The 21553-nt window shown below is 49.9% G+C and overlaps 1 protein-coding gene across 4 annotated transcripts; it reads left to right on the top strand.

The window, feature by feature from the left end:
• The first annotated feature begins 709 nt into the window (after nt 1-709).
• Nucleotides 710-21551, top strand: DYNC2I2 (dynein 2 intermediate chain 2). Of its 4 annotated transcripts, none has more exons than XM_049895304.1 (9): nt 710-735; nt 11621-11869; nt 17772-17881; nt 18423-18580; nt 19185-19294; nt 19829-19996; nt 20161-20393; nt 20735-20892; nt 21153-21551. In XM_049895304.1, the coding sequence occupies exons 1-9, from the start codon at nt 724-726 to the stop codon at nt 21389-21391; spliced, it is 1437 nt and encodes a 478-aa protein (XP_049751261.1). In that variant the 5' UTR covers nt 710-723; the 3' UTR covers nt 21392-21551. The 4 variants fall into 4 exon arrangements, with proteins under 4 accessions (XP_049751261.1, XP_049751259.1, XP_049751262.1 ...); XM_049895302.1 differs by lacking the exon at nt 710-735 and adding an exon at nt 838-1038; XM_049895306.1 differs by lacking the exon at nt 710-735 and adding an exon at nt 2961-4685.
• Nucleotides 21552-21553: the final 2 nt, after the last annotated feature.

Genomic DNA, 21553 nt, shown 5'->3' with positions numbered 1-21553 from the left:
CAGAGAATCTGGCTGGGGACTTCTACCGAGAGGCTCCGGACAGGGTTTTGGGGTCAGGCAGCCCTTCTGTGGAGTCTCAGACAAATGCTACTTCAGCTTTAGTGGGTGACTGAGGACTGTTCTCTGACCATCAGCACCCTCATGCGACATCCGTGTTAGTTTCTTCCTGGGGCATTATTCTGAGGATTTAATAAAATAAACATGCATAAAGCTCTGGGTTTATTGCCTGACACACAGTAGGCACTCAATAACTGGAAGTTATTCGGGGTTCTAATTTCAACTTAACAGTGGTTTCCTTTTTTTTGTAAACAACCTCATTTGGCTTTCAAGTATTCAACCATAGTTGGAATCCATATATATAGGTATTTTTAAACAACATTCTCTTCAGAGAGAAACTGAGGATCGGGGGGAAATCACTTGGCTTCCAGGCGGCGGCGAACTGGAGCTGCGCGGTTCCTGGGCCAGCTGATAACAGTAGCCGGCTCTGCGCCCCAGGGCCCAGCACTTGCCGGTCCGCCGCGGCCGCAGCCTCCCGCCCTCGCTTCTGCACCTCCGCTCAGCGCCATCTTTGAGCCTGGCACCAGCGCCTTTCTCCCGCGCTCATCTCCGCCAAGGAGCATCCAAGCCTGCTTCAAGCGTGCCCTTTTTGGGGACATGGTATCGAAAACCGGTCAAGCTTGTCGAACTGGCTCAAGAGAATCATCCACCTTTTTCTTCCTGGCCATGAAAGACGAGGTGTGACCAATTAAAAAATGGCGCCGCAAGCCTCACATCCTTGTTCTTGCTGTACTGGAGGCGCGGGGGGGGTAGTCGGGTCGGAGTGCGTTTGCGTGAGTGGGCGGAGCCATCTCCATGGCAACCCGCGTGCGGCTCAGGCGTCTCTGTCCCGCGGGGTGCGCGGGAGCTGTGGCGCTGGCGACTGGCGGGGCTGCGAGCGGCAAGGGGCCCGGCCGGGCCGGGCCGCTGCAGGACGAGACCCTGGGCGTGGTGTCGGTGCCCTCTCAGTGGAGGGGCATCCAGGGCATCCGCGGGGAGACGGTGAGGGCGCGAGCTCGGCGCGGGGCGACGCGGGCGCGAGGGCGGGGGCGCCGTGCATCTGCCTGATCAGGTTCTGACGTCCCACCGTTTTGTTTTTATATTTTGATCCACAGACACTAACCCTTGATATACTTTCGTCTAGAAGTTCCCAGGCTTTCAGCAACAAAAAGTTTTTTTTTGTGTGTTTATTTTTAAGGCTCCCAGGATCTTACGTTTTAAAAGATTTTGTGTGAATTGCAGTTTTTAGGTATTTCAAACTAATTTTTCTTTTTTTTAAAAAATGACCGAACTCCATCTTAAGGTCTGGATAAGCCAGTTTTCTAGTTGTTTAGTCTAAAGCGCACGAAACTGTGTGCTCTAATGGGATGAGGGTCGGGCCTGCTGGGTGCTAGTTTCCCTCCTCAGGCGTCTGTGTGAGTGTGCTGTTCAGGAGCTGGGGATTCTTGAGTGAACAAAGCAGAAATCTCTTCTTTCATGGAGCTTACACGGGGCGGTTGCAGGGGACAAAAAATAAACAATATATATAATAAGTAAATTATGTAGTGTGTTAGAAAGTGAATATGCCATGGACAAAAGAAAAAGAAGGGTGAGGGAGTGAGAGGGTTCGTTGGGGGAATGGGAAGGTGGGTTGTGGGGTGGCCAAGATGGGCCTCATTTAGAGGATGATCTTTGAGCAAAGGCTTGGAGGAGTGAGAGAGTTGGCCAAGTGGATACCTGGGATAGAATGGGTTAGGCCAGAGCCAGTGGCATGGCAAGTGCAAAGGCCCTGGGGCTGGGGCAGTTTTGCTAGTTTGAGGAGGCAGGTGAGACTGGAGTAGATGCTGGAGGGAAGGGGAGAGTGACCCCAGATAAGGTCAGCGAAGCAGGTCAAGTAGGACTCATAGATCATTGTAAAGACTTGGCTTTTCCTGAGTGAAAAATCAGCCTTGCAGGATGTGGCATTTTTTTTTTTTTTTAAAAAGAGAAAACAGGCTTAGCTTGTCACACAGGTGGTGGAACTTGTAGAGAGTGCAAATCTTCACCGACACTAATGAGGTTTCTGAAGTCTTAAAAAGAGAAGACGTGTTTCTTACCTCAGGCCGAACGTTCTCTAGGTCTGAAGCCAGAATTTGTTCTGGCCTCAAAGCACTTCTCATTTCACCATGCTGTATAAAATGGTTCTAATCAAAAGCAAAAAAGCCCTAGTCTTGCAGTGGTTAAGCGTTCGGCAGCTAACCAAAAGGTCAGCGGTTCACACCCACCGCCTGCTCCATGGGAGAAAGATATGGCATTCTTTAACTGTAAAGATTTACAGCCTTGGAAGTCCTATGGGGTGGTTCTACTCTGTCATAGAGGGTTGCTAACTCAACGGAAATGGGCTTGGTTTTTTTTGGTTTAATCAAAATCAAAGACAGTGGACCTTTAGGTTAAATCTGTCACTTGTTTTAGTGGAAATATTTGAGTTTTCCTTCTCTGACAGGTTTCCGCCTTACACAGATTCCAGCTTTTGCTATAGTTTTAAGAACTGATTCTAATATTTGGGATATAAGGGTGGTTCACTTGAATCAGACCTGTCTAACTGAGGGAGGGACAGATTCTTTAAATTTTAAGAATATTGCAGGGGCTGGAATAAAGTGGTAAATTGCTTTTTCCAAATTTACTTTTTTTGTTTATAAAAATAATCCATGTCCAAAATTTAGAAAAATCTGGATAAGCATAAAAGTGGAAATAAAAATCACCCTCCAGTCTCATTTGCTAACCATTTGGTTTGTACCTGTCCACCCTGTTCATTTATTTTTTGGTCCATCTTCCCTTACTTTTTTTACAAAAATGGAATCACTGTGTATAACATTTTGTAAACGCATCTTTTCCCCTAATACATTTAAAGTACATTAGTGTTTTAAAATTATTTTTCTGTATCTTCATTTTTAATGAGTCCTTTTTGGTGAATGATTGTTTCCATCTTTTCTCTGTTGTCAAGAATCCTAGGATGACTGTTGCAGCTAAATTTTTATGTGGTTTCTGGATTATTTTGTTAAGATCCTTTGGAAAAGTCAAACACTGGTCTTAGCACATGTAGCAGTGCAGCATTGGAATGTACTTGCATATTTCAGCGGTGGACTTTTAAAAAAATACTAATGGCCTTTGACCTCACTTAACTTTTGTCATCTGATTTGTTCCCAGAGGGACAGGGTTCTGGATTTGAAGTTGGGAGACTTGGGTTTGTATGGACCCTATCTACAGGTTTGGCCTTGGGTCAGTCATGGCATCTCTTCTGCAAAGTGGTATTTTATACTTCTTGTGGGAGTAAATGAGATTACTGATTAAAAAAAAAAAGCAATGAGAGAGCACAGGTGGAAGAGGTTTTGAGTCCAGGTGTCTGAGATAGAGGGCTTCTAACTTCCCCTTACCCTGCTCATCCACTGTCTCTCCGACTTGGCTGACAACGAATGCCCTGGAGAGTTTTGGAAAATAAGGATGCATGGGTCCTACCTCCAGAGATTCTGACTTCATTGCTCTGGGCCTGACCCTGGAACCTGGTTTTGGGAAAGCTCCCCAGGTGATTGTAATGAGTAGCGAAGTTTAGAAACACTAACAATGCATCTGTGACCAGCAGAGTTCTTCTAAAGCCTTATTCTGATGTTATCAAAATGTGGGGTGCATTCTTGACATTCAGGGCTGTTTCCTAAGGACTGTTAGCTCCCCGAGGGCTGGGAGTGGGTCTTGTGTATTTTGGGATCTTCTTTAAAAAGGAAAAAAACCGTTGTCTTTGAGTATTCTGTCTCAGTGACCCTATAGGACAGAGCAGAACTGCTCCATAGAGTTTCCAAGAAGAGCCTGGTGGATTTGAACAGCTGACATTTTGGTTAGCAGCCGTAGCACTTAACCATTATACCACCAGGGTTTCCAAAGGCACCCAGGAAGTGCTGCATTGAATAATTTTCAGTAGAATTTCTCCCCTTCTGCTTTGAATGAAACTTAGCTGCCTGACTGCGGGGGAGACGGTAGGTCCTTTAAGGTGAGGCCCTCCCTCATCATAGACCGCTGGCACCTTCCTGGCCTCTGTGGGTTTTGCAGCATTTGGCACCCCCTGCTGGAGTGTGTTTGTCTTAACGTCGGGTCTGGCCTTTTAGAGATTTTCAAAGGAGAATGAAATCCACGGTTCTCAACCTCGAGTTTGCTGGACAGTTTTGATACTAGATTTGTTTCAAGGCACACGCGAAGGAATTAAAAGACTGAGACAACACCCAAATAGCCTGCAGGAATTACAGCACCAGAGTGGCTGTAGTGTAACAGCATCTCCCAGCTTCTGTGAAAACGTCTGCTTACTGCCATCTGCCCTCGATTGCCTTTCAACTCCAAGTCATTCCCTGAGCAGCTTTGTGCTGTCTTCATACTCTCAAGAGGCAAGTCGAGGTAAACAGGAGATTGTATCTTGGTGCTGGTTCAGCGTTACCCCACACTCTCAGAGAAACAATCGTCCAGATTGCATCACGGAGCTCGCTCAGCTCACCGTTGCATCTGACAGGGCATTCCCATCATACCATCTGTCTGCTCATTCGCATCACATGTACTTTATACCTCAGTCAGATTTTGTCCGCAGGTTTGCTGTGTGCTGATAAAGAGCTGCTGAATTAGGTGGGGAGTCATTGTCACCCCCAGTACACGTGAGTATTCATCAGGTACTCTGAAGGGAAGGAAGGACTTGGGAGTGAAGGGAACCTGAAGAAAAGGGAAATCTTGGGACAGAGGATCAAGGGCACCTGAATGGAAGTGGCAAGGTAATGACAAGCCACTCCTGCAGGGTTGCACAGTGTTCCTTTGGTAGGCTCTCCTTCCCAGCATTCCTCAGCCTTTAGGGAGGAGCCCTCCGCCACTCTAGGTGGAACCCTGTGCCACAGAGTAGGCTTGTTGTGTGGTAAGGGGAGGCAGTCAGAAGGGGGGTGATGTTGTGAGCATTGCCTGTACCATGCTAGGCATGGGGTTCAGGCATGAGGTTAAAGAGGAGGCTTTAGAGATGGGAATCTGTGGTGGCGTAGTGATTAAGTGCTCCGGCTGCTAACCAAAGGGTCGGCAGTTCGAATCCACCAGGCACTCCTTGGAAACTCTATGGGGGCAGTTCTGCTCTGTCCTGTAGGGTCGCTATGAGTTGGAATCGACTCGATGGCACTGGGTTTGGTTTTGGTTCTTTAGAGATGATGGTCCCTGGGCCCAAAACCAAGCCTGCTGCTGTTGAGTTGATTCCAACTCATGGTGACCCCATGTGTTAAAGAGTAGAACTGTGCACCATAGGGTTTTCTTGGCTGTAATCTTTATGGAAACAGATTGCTAGGTCTTCCTTCCTAGGAGCTGCTGAGTGGATTCGAACTGCTGACCTTTTTTAGGTTAGTAGTCAACTTGACACAGTGGTTTGTTTTTTTTTAAGTCGAGTGCCTAGGAGCCCTGGTGGTACAGTAGTTAAGCGCTCCACTGCTAACTGAAAGGTTGGTGGTTTTAATCCCCCAGCCGCTGCATGGGAGAAAGATGTGGCAGCCTGCTTCCTTAAAGATTTACAGTCCTGGAAACCCTATGGGGCAGTTCTGCCCTGTCCTATAAAGTTCACTATGAGTCGGAATCGACTTGACGGCAGTTGGCTTTAGTCACCACCCAGCGATCTTCCCTGGGCCTAGGAAGCATACATATGAGGAGCTTGCCTACATAGGGGTTCTGAGTGTGGTTACCACACCTTCAGCATCAGCATCACCTGGAGCTTGTTAGATGAGCAAACTTGAGCTCCACCCCAGACCTGCTGAATCAGAAGGCTTGTATTTGGTTGAGGGGGGCGGGGTGCGGAGCAGCATTTGTGTTTTAACAAGCCCTCCAGGTGAGTCTCAGGTCCTGTTCCCCTGTGGAGATAGTTGTGCTGGCTCAGGCTGGATGGGAGGATGAAATGACATCTGTCAGCTTAGCCCAAAGGCTGGCTCCAAGTAAGTGCCCAGTGTTTGGTGGTGGTAGTGAGCAGGGAATGTAATCAAACATGGATCATCCTAGACCTACACACACGCACTGTGTGGTACTGTGTTTCTTCAATTGTAGGACATTCTCTACCCTCCACCCCCATCCATTTTAACAGCTCTTAAAAAGGGATATGTCTCACAACTGATGTGTATAGTTAATGTAGATTCCTCCTGAAGAGCTATTACAAAACAACTGGTAGGTTTTATAATCAGTGCATCAGAATCAAGGAAATCCAGAATGTGTGTTTTTTAATAGAAAGTGACTGCATTGTACTTAAAACCAAACAAAAATATTGTACTTAAAAAAAAAAGAAACTCTGAAATTCATCTGCCCAATAATGACACTTCATGAATGGATTTCTCTGGCTGGACAGTTTCTGACTAAGTCACTCGTGGTTGTAAGGAGGTACTAGGGTCTGTTTAACGTTTGAGGCTGAAGGCAAGGAAGACCCCAAGTCTGTCACAGCACACTCCTCAGGCCACTATTGGCAGCGAAGTGCTGGGTTGTGTGGGTAGTCTCCTGACCCAGTGGGGCCATTTCCTCTGCTGTGACAAGTGTTCCTAGAACGGCCAGTGCTGTCAGAAGGGAAGCCTTGTTGGGTGGTAGTTTGGGAGTCTAGGAGCCCAGATAACCTGCTGGGCAATCTTTGGCATTGGTTGAGGACACTTCGATAGCAAATAACATAAGCCAGCGTCAGACAGACACGTAGGGCTGCAGAGGTGTCTCAGGGACCTCAGCCCAGGAGGTGTGGCTGGTCCTGAGGAGGGAGGGACCAGAGTCTAGAAGGCTTGGGGGGCTCGCTCCATTTCCCAGCTCTGCTTTTCTCGCAAATCCTCTTGAGACCTGTCTCCGCAGATGGGCTTTCTCTGCTTGCTTCCTCTGCCCACGTTGTGGAGCCTGGCTGATCCTCAGGCCCCAGGTTTACGTGTTTCAGTTCCCGGCATGTACAGACTAACCTGGTGAATCTTTGTTTCAGCTCTGAGTTTCCCCAAGAGAATGCAGTTGGCCGAGCCTGAGTTAGTGTCTACTTCTTACCCAGTCAGTAGCCATGGCCTGGGTGCAGGGTCCCCAGTAAAACATGGCTGCTGGGGCCCAGCCTGCAGCTTGGATAGGAGGTTTTCCAAGAAAGGGGCCATTCTGGGGTGGGAAGATTCTCCAGAAGGTATACCTCCCCCTTCCGGGCGTCAGTTTCCTTCATTAGTAAGATGCAGGAGTTAGAGAGCGTCTTCCTGTTCCGGGATTCCTCATGTATGCAGGCTCTCTTGGGACAGGAGAGCTGGGCTTCAGGCTGTGGCGGATCCATCCCCCAACCGTGGGCCCCCAGGCCTCCCCTGTGGTCTCTGCTCCGTGAGTCCTGCCACCTTCCCACTCTTCTGAAGGCTGTCAGAGCTTCAAACTCAGGGGCATGGAGCCTGATGAGCTTGGTTTGAGAGCTTCTCTCCTGTTTTCCTCTGCCTGACCTCTCAGTGTGATTATGTCAAGCCTGGCCCCCAGTCCTCTGCTTTTCTCTGGAGCTGAGGGAGGCTGTGGTCCTAGCCACCTCAACACTGTCCCTCTCTGGGTCCCAGTGCTGCCGAGGCACAGGAAGCAAGGAGCCCACTTACCACCAAATCCTTCTTCTGACTTCTCAGGGTACTTATTACTTCAGCCTCACTCTTGCCCCAGCCATATGCTGCCTGATGTGGGGGGTCACCAGACATGGAGGGTGCCACTCTGCCTGGGTGGCCCTGAGCAAGCCCTTCCCTTCTGTGGGCCTTGGGCCTCATCCCCATAGGGGTTAGAGTCAGGCCAGTTAAGCAGATCTCAAACTGTGAGAAGTTGATTTAGGTGTCCCAGAGCAAAAGAGAATAATGGTGGTTTCATATCAATTCACAGAAAAAACTTGTGGGTACAGTGTCATCATTTCAGGATTGTTGTTTTTTCCCCACTATAAATTTTCCTTAGTTTTTTTTTAGCATATGTTATTTGCCTTAGTAAGCAAGTGGTTTTAAAAGCATATTAATAAAAATACCTGAAAATTGTTAGTTGAGAACTCGATCTTCAGTGGATATTTTTGCTTATGGTTGTGATTTTACATTAATTTTTGCATTAAGATATTCACGTAGCATTCTGTTAGAAACGTTCTGCATTCATAGGATGTGTTTAGGGCCAGGATTTTATAGTGCCTGGGAGAGAACGCTGTGACTTGGGAGGCAACATAGTGCCACAATGAAGGTCTGGAGTCATTGCTATCGCTTCTTTGCTTTGTGACCTTGGGTGAATTACTTAACTTCTCTGTGCCTCAGTGCCAGCATTTGTCATGTAATTTACTTCATAGGGTGGTTGCCAGGATGCATAAGATGATAATGGGTAAAGCTCCTGGGACAGTGCCTACCAGTTAGCATTGTAATGGACACTATCACCATTGTGACTTCCAGCACGTGTGAGGTTTGCCTGTGATCTCTTAAAGCTCTGGCTTGGTGTGTGTATTTTTAATCCCGAGGTCTATCCGTTAATTCAGCAAACATTTATGGGGGCCTTTCTGTGCACACGCTCCTTTGGGCCTGTGGCTTCAAGCCATATCTCTGTTCAGTGCATTCCAGGACCTCACGTCTTCTGACCTCTTGGGAATACTTGACGCCTCTACGTGGGTGTCCAAGAGGCATCTGAGTTTCAGTGTGGCCTAGCACAACTGCCCCAGTGTTCTCTTCTCCCAGAGTCTGCCGTCATATCCACCTGGTTCTCAAGGTGGACACCCTTAATATACCCTGGATCCCTTCCTTTCTGCATCCCATCCCTGGTTCCTAATCTGTCATGTCCTTTCGACACTCTTTCCAAAACACCTTGAAGCTGCCTGTGTCTTCCCATCTCTCCTAGCTTCACCCCTACCACCACCACCGTCACCCTCACCTGGACTGCAGACCTCCCCCCCGCCCTCCCCCCGGGCTCTGCCCTCCTGCCGTCCATTTTTCACAGAGCGGCCAGAGATATCTTCCATGGTGTTCCATCAATGCCATGCCCCTGCTTAAAGCCTTCCAGTGGGTTATGCTAGAAGGAAATCCCAGCCCTTCATCTTGGCTCTCAGGCTCCTCATGACCTGGGTCTTGTCCATGGTGCCCCACCCCACACACACACCTGGACACACTGCTGGGTGTCTAGCCTCTGAGCACGTGGACCTTTTTTACTGTAAGGTTTTGATTAGGTCTTCGCACCCCTGCCTGGGACGCTCCTTCCTGAAGCTTTCCACTTGTCCATCTCCTCCTTGTCCTTCACACCCCGGCTCAGATACTGGCTTCCCAGGGAGGCCTCTCTGGCCGCTCTCTTTCCCTCCTGTAATTCTGCATTGCACTTAGCTCGATTTTTGTTTGATTTTTTTTTCTTGTTTATTAAATATCTGTCCCCTACTCCATTCCTATGTTTTTGTGTCAAGGTGAGCGTCCACTCTGTGCCAAGTACCATGCACATGGGGTTCCTGGGCTGGAGGAACTCACAGTGCAGCAGGGCGATGAACAAGCAGAGAGGGTTAGAGTAGTGCCTGCAGGTAAGCCTAGGGTACAGCTGCTGAGTACACTACGTTCTGAAGAGAGCTGTCCCTGTGTGGGGCAGCCACCTTCCCTCAGGCTCACTAGGAGACAGCCAGACTGGTCCTGCTACTGGCCATCACCCCTGTCACCCCGGCCTTGCCCCCCTAAGCCTGAGTGAGCTGGAGGCAGGGAGAGAGCCAGCGGGGCTTGTCATTGCCTGGTGAGTGCAGGTGCCAGAGGAGTGGCCAGGTGAGGAGAGTCTCTCTTGGCAACAACAGTGATCACAGTGATGGCTCCCAGCCAGAGAACCCCTCATATGGCAAAGATTGGCTATCCTTGTAAGAAAGGGCAGCGGGCAACTTCTTCCCAGATTCTGGGTCTGTACCTGTGCCCAGCTGAGCAGGGAAAAGGAATTGGAGACAAATGGCAGGCGGGAGAGAAGGAGCCCTGGGGAGCAGTCTGCTCCTCCCCTTCCTTAGCCCACCATGGACACATGTGTTTCCCTTGATCACATGGGCACTTTGGAAGGTACCCCGCTCCAGAGGGCTGCCTGCCAAGTGAGGGGCTTGAGTAGGAAGAAGCTGTGAGGTGTTCTGCAGTGGCCAGATCTGCGGTTCTTCCCCTGTGCTGACTGAGATGGCTACTGCTGGCTCTAAGATTACATGATTCCTGTAGCTGTCAGTATCTTTAGGAAGGGCATTCCTTTTTAGTAAGGAAGATTTACAAATCACCAGTAAGAATGTAAAAAGATGCTCAAAGTCTTCAGTCATTAAAACCCAAACTAAACCCGTTGCTGTCAAGTTGATTCCGACTCATAGTGACCCTATAGGACAGAGTAGAACTGCTTCATAGGGTTTCCAAGGAGCGGCTGGTGGATTCAAACTGCCAACCTTTTGGTTAGCAGCCTGAGCTCTTAACCTGTGCGCCTAACCTGTGCACCACCAGGACTTCTCATTAGTCATGAGGGATATGCACATCAAATGCAGGATACTACTTCACCTGTACTAGGATGGCTGTTACCAGAAAAACAAGTATTGGCGAGAATGGGGAGACATTTGGACCCTTATCCTTTGCTGGTGGGAGGGTAAAATGGTGCAGCTGCTGTGGGAAGCAGCTTGGCAGTTCCTAAAAACGTTAAACACAGAATTATCCCATGGCCCAGCAAACCCGTTCCTAGGTGTGTACCCGAAGGACTTGAAAACAGATACTTGTACGCTAGTGCTCATTGCAGCACTGTTCACAATAGCCAAAAAGTAGAAACAACACAAATGTCTACAAATAGGTGAGTGGGTAAACAAAACGTGATATGGGCATGCAATGGAGCATTACTTACCTTGAAAGAGAACTGAAGCTCTGATACCTGCTGTGACATGGATGAGCCTGGAAGATACGCTGAGTGAAGTAAGTCAGACACGGAAGAACCAATACTGGATGGTCCCACTTCCGTGAAATATCTAGAACAGGCAAATGCATAGAGACCAAAGCTTATTAGCGGTTACCAGGGACGGGTGGGAAGGGGAAAGGAGGAGCTTTTGCTTAAGGGGCACTGAGTACCTATCTAGGATGATGCGAAGATTTGGAAAGAGGTAGTGAGGATGGTTACAAAACATGGTAATTGTCCATGAGTTGTACATGTGAAAATGGTTGAAGGGGCAAATGTTTTGTTACTATGGATTTTACCACAATTAAAAAGGTAAAAAAGGGCCCTCCTGCATCTCGCCCACAGTTTCTCCAACATCCCTGAGCTGGCTTTTCCTTGCCTGTTTGGTTCATGCGAATATCCCTGAGCCAATTATTGGGGCTCAGGAAGGGGTACAATACTCTGATTGGCTAGTTTGAGGTCATGTGTCCGCCTCAGTGGAACATAGGAGGGTTGAAGGACCCTGTTCACCCAAACTATATAGATTGGGTTTCTCCTAAGAAAGATGGGCTTGTTCCAAGAGGAAGGGGGCAAACTTTAGGCAGACAAAGTAAACGGGTCCGTCAGCCCGAGGAGGACAGACAGCGGCAGTGAAGGGGCTGCTGCAAGTGCACTGGGCTATCAATGGGTGATGCTGGGGGTACAGCTGGATGGTGACTGCTGTGTGTTGATCTCCTTCCAGAAAAGCTGTCAGACAGCCAGCATTGTTACAGTTGAGGCGGCCGCCCAGGCCCGGGAGTGTGCTGATGCCGAGGCGCAAACTGAGCCCCCAGTGCCGCTCTGCATGCCGACTGTATCCCAGCAGGACAGCCCCCGGCTTGCAGCCTTCCTTCGGAGGGTAGAGGGCATGGTCATCCAAGAGCTGAACAAGAATCGGCAGAGCCATGCGTTTGATGGCTTTGAGGTGAACTGGACGGAACAGCAGCAGACGGTGAGGAATGAGGCGGCGCAGGCACGGAGAGCCCCTCTCACCAGCTCTGGGGCCAAGCCCCTGCCCATCTTTAAATCTTTCTTTTGTTCCACCCAAACGACACCAATAATAATAACAGCTGGTATTTCTTGAGCTCGTACTTTTTGCCAGGTTCTGAGCTGCTTTGTAAGAAGTCATTTAACCTTTGCTTTATTGTCCTTTGAAGTAGGTTCTGTCATTATCTCCACTTTACAGTTGGAAAGTGAAGACCCAGAGCTGAAGTAACTTTTCCAGAATCAAACTGAGCTAGTGAGTGATGGAGGCAGGATTTGAACCTGGGTAGTTTAACTCTGAATCTTATTCCGTCAGCCACTCTGTTGGGCTGCCTCCCAGGTGCTGTGCAGCCTATTAGGAACTAGGCATGGTCCCAGGGCTTCTCCCATGTTATCTCAAGTATTCCTTGAAAAAAGGTAGTACTATTAAGATCTCCATTTTAGAGATGAGAAAATAGGCTCAGAGAGGCCAAGGGACTTGTGTAAGGTCACACAGCTATCAACTGGCTGAGCTGAGATTTGAACCCTGGTCTGTCTGGTTTCACTGTGTGTTCTATGACTTCATTGTCTCCAAGCACAGTTCAGAGTTGGACAGACATCCTAGGCTTCGAGGTCAGGGGGCCTGTGATCGTGTTCTTTGTCGTTGCTCCATGCGGGGTCTCACGCAGCTGGTGCCCCCTCACCAGGCGCCCCGGGGCAGGCCGCTCGCCCCGGCGCAGAGCACCCCAGGCAGCTCAGCTTTTTGAGTTCCGAGGTGTACTTTGAAGAGGTGTGTGTTAGTTGCTGTAGAGTAGGCTCTGACTCGTGTTGTCGTTGTTGTTAGATGTCGTCAAATTGGTTCCGACTCATAGAGACCCTGTGGACCGCAGAATGAAACACTGCCGGGTCCTGCGCCCTGCTTACGCTCGTTGTGCTTGAGCCCATCATTGCAGCCGCCGTGTCAGTCAGTCTCCTTAAGGGTCTTCCCCTTTTTCACTGACCATTTACTTTATCAAGCACGATGTCCTTCTCCAGGGACTGATCCCTCCTGACAACACGTCCAAAGTATGTAAGACGCAGTCTCGCCATCCTTGCCTCTAAGGAGCATTCTGGCCGCACTTCTTCCAAGACAGATTTGTTCGTCCTTTTGGCAGTCCGTGGTATGTTCAATATTCTTCAACAACACCACAGCTGAAAGGCGTCAACTCTTCTTCGGTCTTCCTTATTCATCGTCCAGCTTTCACATGCATATGATGCGACTGAAAACACCATGGCTTGGGTCAGGCGCGCCTTAGTCTTCACGGCGACATCTTTGCTCTTCAGCACTTCAAAGAGGCCCTTTGCCGGCATTTTGCCCAGTGCAGTGCGTCTTTGGATTTCTTGCCTGCTGCTTCCGTTTTTGTGGCTATCGTGTCAGTCCATCTCATTGAGGGTTACCCTCGTTTTTGCTGACCCTCTACCAACTGTGATGTCCTTTTCCAGTGATTGATCTTTCCTGATGACATATCCAAAGTAAGCAAGTTGAAACCGCATTATCCTGGCTTCTAAGGAGCATTCCGGTTGGATTTCTTTTAAGACCGATTTGTTTGCTGTTCTGGCAGTCCATGGTATAGTCACTTTTCTTCGCCAGCACTACAGTTTGAATCCATCAGTTCTTCTGTTTACCTTTTTCATTGTCCAGCTTTTGCATGCATACTAGGTGGTTGAAAAAACCATGGCTCGGATCAAGTGCACCTTAACCGTCAAAGTGATACCTTTGCTTCTTAAAACTTTAAAGAGGTCTTTTGCAGCAGATTTGCCCAGTGAGGTGAGGTAATTATGTATTCAGAAGTTCTAGTCCACTTCTCTTCTTCCTCCTCTTGTGCCTTCCCTCCCATCTGTTTGCAGTGATAGATAGCCGCTTGTTCACAAAGGCTAGGCGCGAGAGTTGATGTATTTTGAGAGAAATCAAAATTGCTCTGAAAAACAGTTGCCAGGTGCCACACCAAAGTGTGGAGCCACTGTGTCATTTCAAGCAAGGCACAAGGAAAAGAGCTTAATAATCGTTAAAATCTCAGCGCGTCCTTTGCCTTCCAGATTCTCTCTGCCTCATTGCTGATACGCATTGCGCAGTTGCATTCGGTGATGTTAAGCTTTTATTTCGTATTATTAGGCCTTTTCGACATTTTTGTGGATCCATTTGCTCCATATGTGTGTCACCTTCACCTTTTTTGTCTTTATTTTTTTCGGATTACAAAGTAATATGTTCATTTTCACAGAAATACATAATGTATAATATACAGACAGTGAAGGTTATCGCTTTGGTTTATAATCCGAGAAGCTGGCCTATATGGAGAATGTGGCATCAGGATTGGAGGAAGACCTATTAAAAGCTTGAAATATGCAGATGACACAACCTTGATTGCTGAAGGTGAAGAGGACTTGAAGCACTTACTAATGAACATCAAAGACCACAGCCTTCACTGTGAATTAGACCTCAACATGAAGAAAACAGAAATCTTCACAACTGGACCGATAAGTAACATCATGATAAATGGAGAAGTATTGAAGTTATCAAGGATTTAATTTTACTTGGATGCACAATCAACACCCATGGAAGCCACAGTCAGGAAATCAAATGACAGATTCCATTGGGCAAGTCTGCTGTAAAAGACCTCTGTCAAGTGGTAAAATGCAGAGATGTCACTTTGAGGACTAAGGTGTGCCTGACCCAAGCCATGGCATTCTCAGTCACCTCATACGCATGTGAAAGCTGGAAATGAATAAGGGAGACCAAAGAAGAATTAATGCATTTGAATTATGGCGTTGGGAAAGAATATTGAATATACAGTGAGCTTCCAGAAGAATGAACAAATTTGTCTTGAAGAAGTACAGCCACAATGCTCCTTAGAAGGGAGGATGCGAGACTTCATCTCACATACCTGAAGAAGGACATGGTGCTTGGTAGAGGGTCAGCGAAAAAGAGGGAGACCATCAATGAGTTGGATTGACACAGTGGCTGCAACAGCGGGTTCAATCAAATATAACGATTGTGAGGATGACGCAGGACCAGGCAGTGTTTCATTGTGTTGTACATAGGATTGCTATGAATCAGAACTGACTCGATGACACCTAACAACAACAGAAGAATTTTTTCTGTGCTAGACCAACACGTGGTTTTTCTGTGCTTGCTGTTGTCATTAAGAATGTTCCAAACAAAAATGGAACGTACTGTGCTAGCTTCCTACTTCAGGACCTGTGGAGTCTTCAGCTGCATCACGTCCTACTGCACGGACACACCATCCTTCATCCGGGTTTCCTGTTGGTGGACATTCCAGACAGCAGCTTCACTTTCAAAAGTTTATCCTACAGAAACATCTGAACGAGGCACGAGGCCGGGCAGCTTCTCTTTGAGTGGCTGTGCCTGTCTCTCCACTGTCCTGATGCTTCTTAGTTGTTTCCTAATGTCGGGCAGAAGGCTGCTTGCAAAACTTCCTGTTATCTAACAGAACTCCTGTGCATCTCTCTCTCTTGTTTTTCTCCTTTGAGTTAGTTTTTATTTCCCAGAGTGGAGTAACCGTCTGGACCGATGTTGGGTTCCTGTGTCCTGCTCTCATGGTGCTGGCCTTGACACCTCACCACTGCTCTTGGTGCTGCTCTAGCAGGTTGAGAAAGGCTGAGGTGTTGCTCCTAAGGAAAAATTATAATTTTCAAATTCTAAACACAGTGTCACAGCGTTACTGAATGCTTAGAAATTATACATAAGGAAGGATTACCCCCAGTCCTCACGCCAGCCCTCGCTGTCCGTTTCTGAGCATTTCCTCCCTGGTTTCCACACGTGTGGTCCTTACAGAGCTGGGGTCACAGTGGGCAGTCTTGTAATCGCCTCTGTTCAGAAACAAAGCTTGTCCAGTATTGGCGCTACATGCAGTTCACACTTGTCCTTTGGAAATGCCACGTAATATTTCATCCTTATCCTTTTTGGTCTTGATCAGGTGTTTTGAGGTCTGTCTTACATACAGCACAATACACGGTTTTGACTGTACTGAGTCTGGGCAAACACATAACCCACCACAAGTAAGATCTAGAACTGCCCCTGTTGTCCCAAAATTCCCTTGTGCCCCTCGATAGCCTCATTCTTAGATTTTAAGTTGTATCTAATCGTTGCAGTTATGATTTTATGATAATAACAATGCATATAGTTTTCTGTTTAATGTAAACTTTTACTGTGCTATAAAAAAAAAGTACACGCATTACAAGTGTGCAGGTCCATAATTTTTCACAAAGTGAAAACAATTGTGGAATCAGAGCCCAGATAGAAACTGAACATTACCGGACCCCTGAAGGCCTCCTTGAGCCCCCTCTACTTCTACCCCACTGTAGGGGTTGTTTGTAAATACTCGCTTTGTTGAAATATGGAGCCCTGGTGGTGCAGTGGTTAAGAGCTCAGCTGCTAACCAAAAGGTCGGCGGTTCAAATCCAGCAGTTGCTCTTTAGAAACCCTATGGGGCAGTTCTACTCTGTTGTATAGGGTCGCTATGTCGGCATCAACTTGATGGCAGTGGGGTTGGTTTGGTTTATTGAAATAAGTTCACATTCCATCCAATTCACCCATTTAAAGTGTACAATTCAGTGGTTTTTAGAACTGTGCAGTCATCATTAACAATCAATTTTAGAACATGCTTATCACCACCAAAAGAAACCCTGTAGCCATTAGCATTCACTCCCCATTCCCTGGCCTCCATCCTTTGGCAACCATCAGTCTACTTTCTGTCTCTCTGGATTTGTCTATTCTGGACATTTCATATACATAGAATCATACAGTATATGTGACTTTTTCTGACTGACTGTTTTCACTCAGCATAATGTTTTCAGGGTTCATCCATCTCGTAGCATGTGTCAGTGCTCCATTTCCTTTTTATGGCTGAGTGATACTCCACTGCATGGATGTGCCACCGTTTGTTCATCTGTTCATCTGCCGGTGGACACTTAGGTTGTTTCCACCATTTGGCTATTGTGAACGAAGCTGCTGTGACCATTCATGGACAGGTTTTTGTGTGGACATGTGTTTTCATTTCTCTTGGTGTATACCTAGAAGTAGAATTGTTACGTCATATGGTATCTTTAACTGTTTGAAGAACTGCCGGACTGTTTTCCAAAGTGGCTGCACTTTTTTATGTTCCTTCCAGGAGCATGTGAGGGTTCCTACCATGTAGCCTTTTACAGATGTTGAATTCTTTCCGTTGATACTTGCTTTTCATGGAGTTGTAAGGTCAAAAATGGCGTCCCTGGGTGGCATAAACAGTTAAATGCTTGACTGTCAACCATAAGAGGTTGGAGGTTTGAACTCACCCAGAGGCGCCTCAGAAGAAGCACCTGGCAATCTGCTTCTGAAGGGTCACAGCCTCTATGGAGCAGTTCTGCTGTGCACACTGAGGTCACCATAAGTCAGAGTCTGCTCAGTGGCAACTTTTTTTTTTTTAGTGAGGTCAAAAGACATGAAGCTTTTCCAGTGAGTTTTGATCTGTGGTGTAAACTCCCTCCTGGAAAGGTGGGGCCAGCATTGCCAGCCCTTCTCATTTGCTGCTTCTAGGCTGCTCTGGGCTATTGGGAAATGACGCTGAAGCTTTTGAAATTGTATGGAGGACAGATGTAAGAACAGGACAGGCTCTGGTTTGGAGCCTGCTGTGTGCTCCATTCTCAAGGCCTTTCCTTCTGGGTTTCCAGAAGCATCTGGGTAGGGGAGATGATGGGATGAAGGCTTCACATTTCCGTCCAGGGCTGGGCAGTAGACTAGGTAGCTTTTAGGCCTTCAGGCTGCCCAAGACTGTGTGGTGGTTGTTAGGAGGCCGTAAGGCCACCCGCTGGGTGGTTCTTGGAGCTTAGGGTTGGGGATGACCTGTCTTTTGCAGGTGTCCTGTCTGCACACCCTGGGCTACCCTCCAGCCCAAGGGCAGGGTCTGCATGTGACCAGCATATCCTGGAACACCACTGGCTCTGTGGTGGCCTGTGCCTATGGCCGGTGAGTGGCAGCAGTGTGGGAAGTGGGCAGTGGGAGACTCTAAGACCAAGCACCCTTGTCTGGGCTTCTGTCTCCCCATCTGCACAGGAAAGGGCTGGCCCAGAGACCTTGGCCATTTTGGGAGTGTCTCAAGGTTGTCTGGGCAGGGTTGGCAGTGGGCGAGAGGGCCTGGAAGCCCAGGACTCCAGTGCCCACCTGCCAGCACTGGGCAACCCACCTGGGCCCTGCCTCACCTTCTCTGTGAGCATCTCTTGCCTGTTGGTTGATGCACAGGGTGGGGCCCCCACCCTCTCCACCACCGTGGAGGTAGGTGGACCCGTCCTTGGTTCCTGGGGACACTTTTCCAAAGAAAGCCGTGTCCTTGGGGTGCCATGGAGGAGCCCGCGCAGTTTGATACCCGGAGTTCAGGGCCTGGGTGTGGTGAGGACTCAGGTTACTGTCGTTTAGGTCAGTGGGCAGAGAGGTGGGGTAGGTGTTACAAGCAAGGTGGGGGTGGGGTTATGATGAAGCTCAGGGCAGAGCCAGCTGTGTCCCTGCACAGACTGGATGATGGGGACTGGAGCACGCTGAAGTCCTTCGTGTGTACCTGGAACCTGGACAGCCGAGGCCTGAACCCCCAGCAGCCGGCGGCGGTGGTCGAGGTGCCCAGCGCTGTCATGTGTCTGGCCTTCCACCCCTTGCAGCCGGCCCACATCGCAGGTAAGCTGCCAGGGGGTCTCTGCTCCCCCGGGACCACCATAGGGGCAGGTCTCCTGGGAGGTGGTGGTGAACCAGGCCATCCCCCACCTGATGCGCCCAGTTTGGCAGCCCAGGTGAAGGCGCTGTAGTGGGCTAGGCACGTACTGGGCTGGGCGAGCTCAGAGGAAAGGAGGCAGAGCCCTCAGTTGAGTCACAGAGCGGGTGTGGGTGAGAGGTAGTGCCAAGGAGCCACCCTAGCAGGGAAGCAGCCTGGTCAGGACAGCAGGCAGGAGGAAGCTGGGGTCTCGGGAGCTGTGGGACGTGTGGTATGAGCTGGTGTACATAGGGGAGGGGCAGGGGCGCTGGAGGGGTTAGCAGGTGCAGTGCAGGGGAAGATGGCCTGGCAGCGGGATGGAGGGTTGCCGTGGGGAAGGCTTCCTGGGGTGAAGCAGAGGGGGACTAGGCCTGAGACCTGAGGACTAGGACTTTTCCAAGTCCTCAGGGACCAATTTTGGGGAACTGACTTCAGGTCTTGCCCCAGAGAGTGGGAGGGGGCAGGTGCTTGGCGGGGAAACCCAGCTCTGGGTACGGAAGTGCCCCAGGCCTGTCCGCTTGGTCTCTGCAGGTGGGTTGTACAGTGGCGAGGTGCTGGTTTGGGACATGAGCCGCCCTGAGGACTCGCTGCTGTGGCGCACGGGACTGACAGACGACACGCACACAGACCCCGTGTACCAGGTCAGAGTGGTGGGCCTGCTGGGGCAGGGTGCCATCTTCGCGCATTCTTTCTGACCTGCCCTCGCTGTCGTGGGCCTCATCCTTGAAGCAGAGCAGGAGTGAAGGCACCCGTGTGGCAGAGCCAGCCACTCTCCTAGGAAGGAGGTTACCAGGAGCTGGTAGCTGGACAGCTGCCTTCGAGGTTCCTGAAGCCTCCAAGGCTTGAGTCATTACCACCCCTCCACAGTGACAGGAGCCACCTCCGTGGCCCTGTGGCTGTTTCCAGCCCCTACATAGGAGCTGCAGGGAGTGTCTCCCATTCTCCTTGCTTTCTGCTAGCACTGGGATTCTGGACTAGGGGAGGGACCTCGAACCCCCCATCAGTCCCCTGGAGGGTGAGGCTGGCTGCTTCTCCCTGACCACCCCCAGAAGAGAAGGGGAGGTGGGGAGGGGCCTGGGATGCACGTAAGACATCTGGTCTTGCTGGGAGGTGTGGGGTGGGTGGGGGCCGGGCATCCCCTCTCTAGATCTTGCACTGCCACCCTGTTGTCCTAGGTGGTTTGGCTGCCCGTGCCTCGACACAGCCACCGCTTCCAGCTGCTGAGTGTAGCCACTGACGGGAAGGTGCTGCTCTGGCAGGGGCTCAGCGCCGGCCTGCTGCAGCTCACGGAGGGCTTTGCCCTGGTCGTGCAGCAGCTCCCTCGGAACACCAAGCTGAAGAAGGTGCGTGGGGCCCAAGGCTGTCGCTACCCATTGAACAGGCTCTGAAGGCAGCTGCTGGGCCTGTGGAACTCGGGGCCCAGAAGTATCTGCTTCCCTCCTGTACACTGGCATTGGTGGACATGATTCAGTTCCGTGGCTCTGACCTTGCTGCTGTTTCTCCACAGCCTACCCGGGGTGAGACCGAGGTGGGTGTCACAGCTGTGGCTTTCAACAGCTTTGACCCCAGCCTTTTTGTTCTGGGCACGGAAGGCGGCTTCCCACTCAAGTGTTCCCTGGCAGCCGAGGAGGCAGCCCTTACGCGGTTGCCCAGCTCTGTGCCCCTGCGGGCACCAGCACAGTTTACCTTCTCCCCCCACGGTGGTCCCATCTACTCTGTGAGCTGCTCCCCTTACCACAGGTAAGGATGGCTCAGACCTGGGGCTCCTTTTCCTCCCTCAGCCAAAGGGCCATAGGGAGGGGGTGTCCCCAAATGCTGACCCCTAGCCCACCAGGACTTGTCTTTCTCTAAATCTCCAAGTCCCCATCTTCCCCACCGAGCCCCAGTATTCAGAGCTTTGGTGGCATGGCCCTGGGGAGTCTCCCCTCTACTGAGGATGGAAAGGACACATCCCGGGTTAGGGGTCAGGGCAGCTTTGTAAAGCGCAGCAGCCCAGGAGGAGTCTGGAGGCAGGCCCCAGTGGCCCTACCAGACACCGGGCCCCAATTCCCTGCCCTCTCTCTGCCCTGCCTGCCATCCAGGAACCTCTTCCTGAGTGCAGGGACCGATGGCCATGTCCACCTGTACTCCATGCTGCAGGCCCAGCCCCTGACTTCACTGCAGTTGTCTCACAAGTACCTGTTTGCTGTCCGCTGGTCCCCAGTGCGTCCCTTGGTTTTTGCGGCTGCTTCTGGGGAAGGTAGGAAACGGGACACCAGGTCTGGACCCATTTAAGTGGAATTCTGGGTTGGGAAGAAACTTCATGTGGTGCTAGATGCCTTTCCTCCAGAAACTCAACTGTGAAAAATATGGTTGCCACCAGCGAGGAGGACTGAGCTTGGGGTATTAGCTTTATCTGAGCTGTGGACTCAGAATTTTCCTTACCAAGTGCACGTGTGAGTTGTTTTCAGAGGCCGCTGCTCTGAACCCCTCTCATCCCATGACTCTCTCTCCCTGAAGGTGATGTGCAGCTGTTTGATCTCCGGAAAAGCTCCCAGAAACCCACAGTTTGTATCAAGCAAACCCAGGATGAAAGCCCTGTCTACTGTCTGGAATTTAACAGCCAACAGACTCAGCTTTTGGCTGCCGGGGATGCTAAGGGCACTGTGAAGGTCTGGCAACTGAGCACAGAGTTCACAGAACAGGCACCCCGAGAAACAGAGGACTTGGACCAGCTGGCAACGGAGGTGGCCACCTGAAGTGCCCCTGTCCCTCCAGCTGTCCTCAGGGTAGACAGCAAGGGGAAGAGCCAGGACGTGGCTGACAGGTCACAGGAGGGCTTGTCCCCAAATCCAGAGGCAAGTGGCATGAGGCTGCATCTGTCTGTGTTGAGCTGAATAAAGAAAAGCAAAGCCTTTAGA

Source organism: Elephas maximus, chromosome 9 (assembly GCF_024166365.1).
Source record: "Elephas maximus indicus isolate mEleMax1 chromosome 9, mEleMax1 primary haplotype, whole genome shotgun sequence".
Taxonomy (NCBI): Eukaryota; Metazoa; Chordata; class Mammalia; order Proboscidea; family Elephantidae; genus Elephas; species Elephas maximus.
Note: the sequence above shows the minus strand (reverse complement) of the source record. Positions and strands in the feature narration are given on the sequence as shown.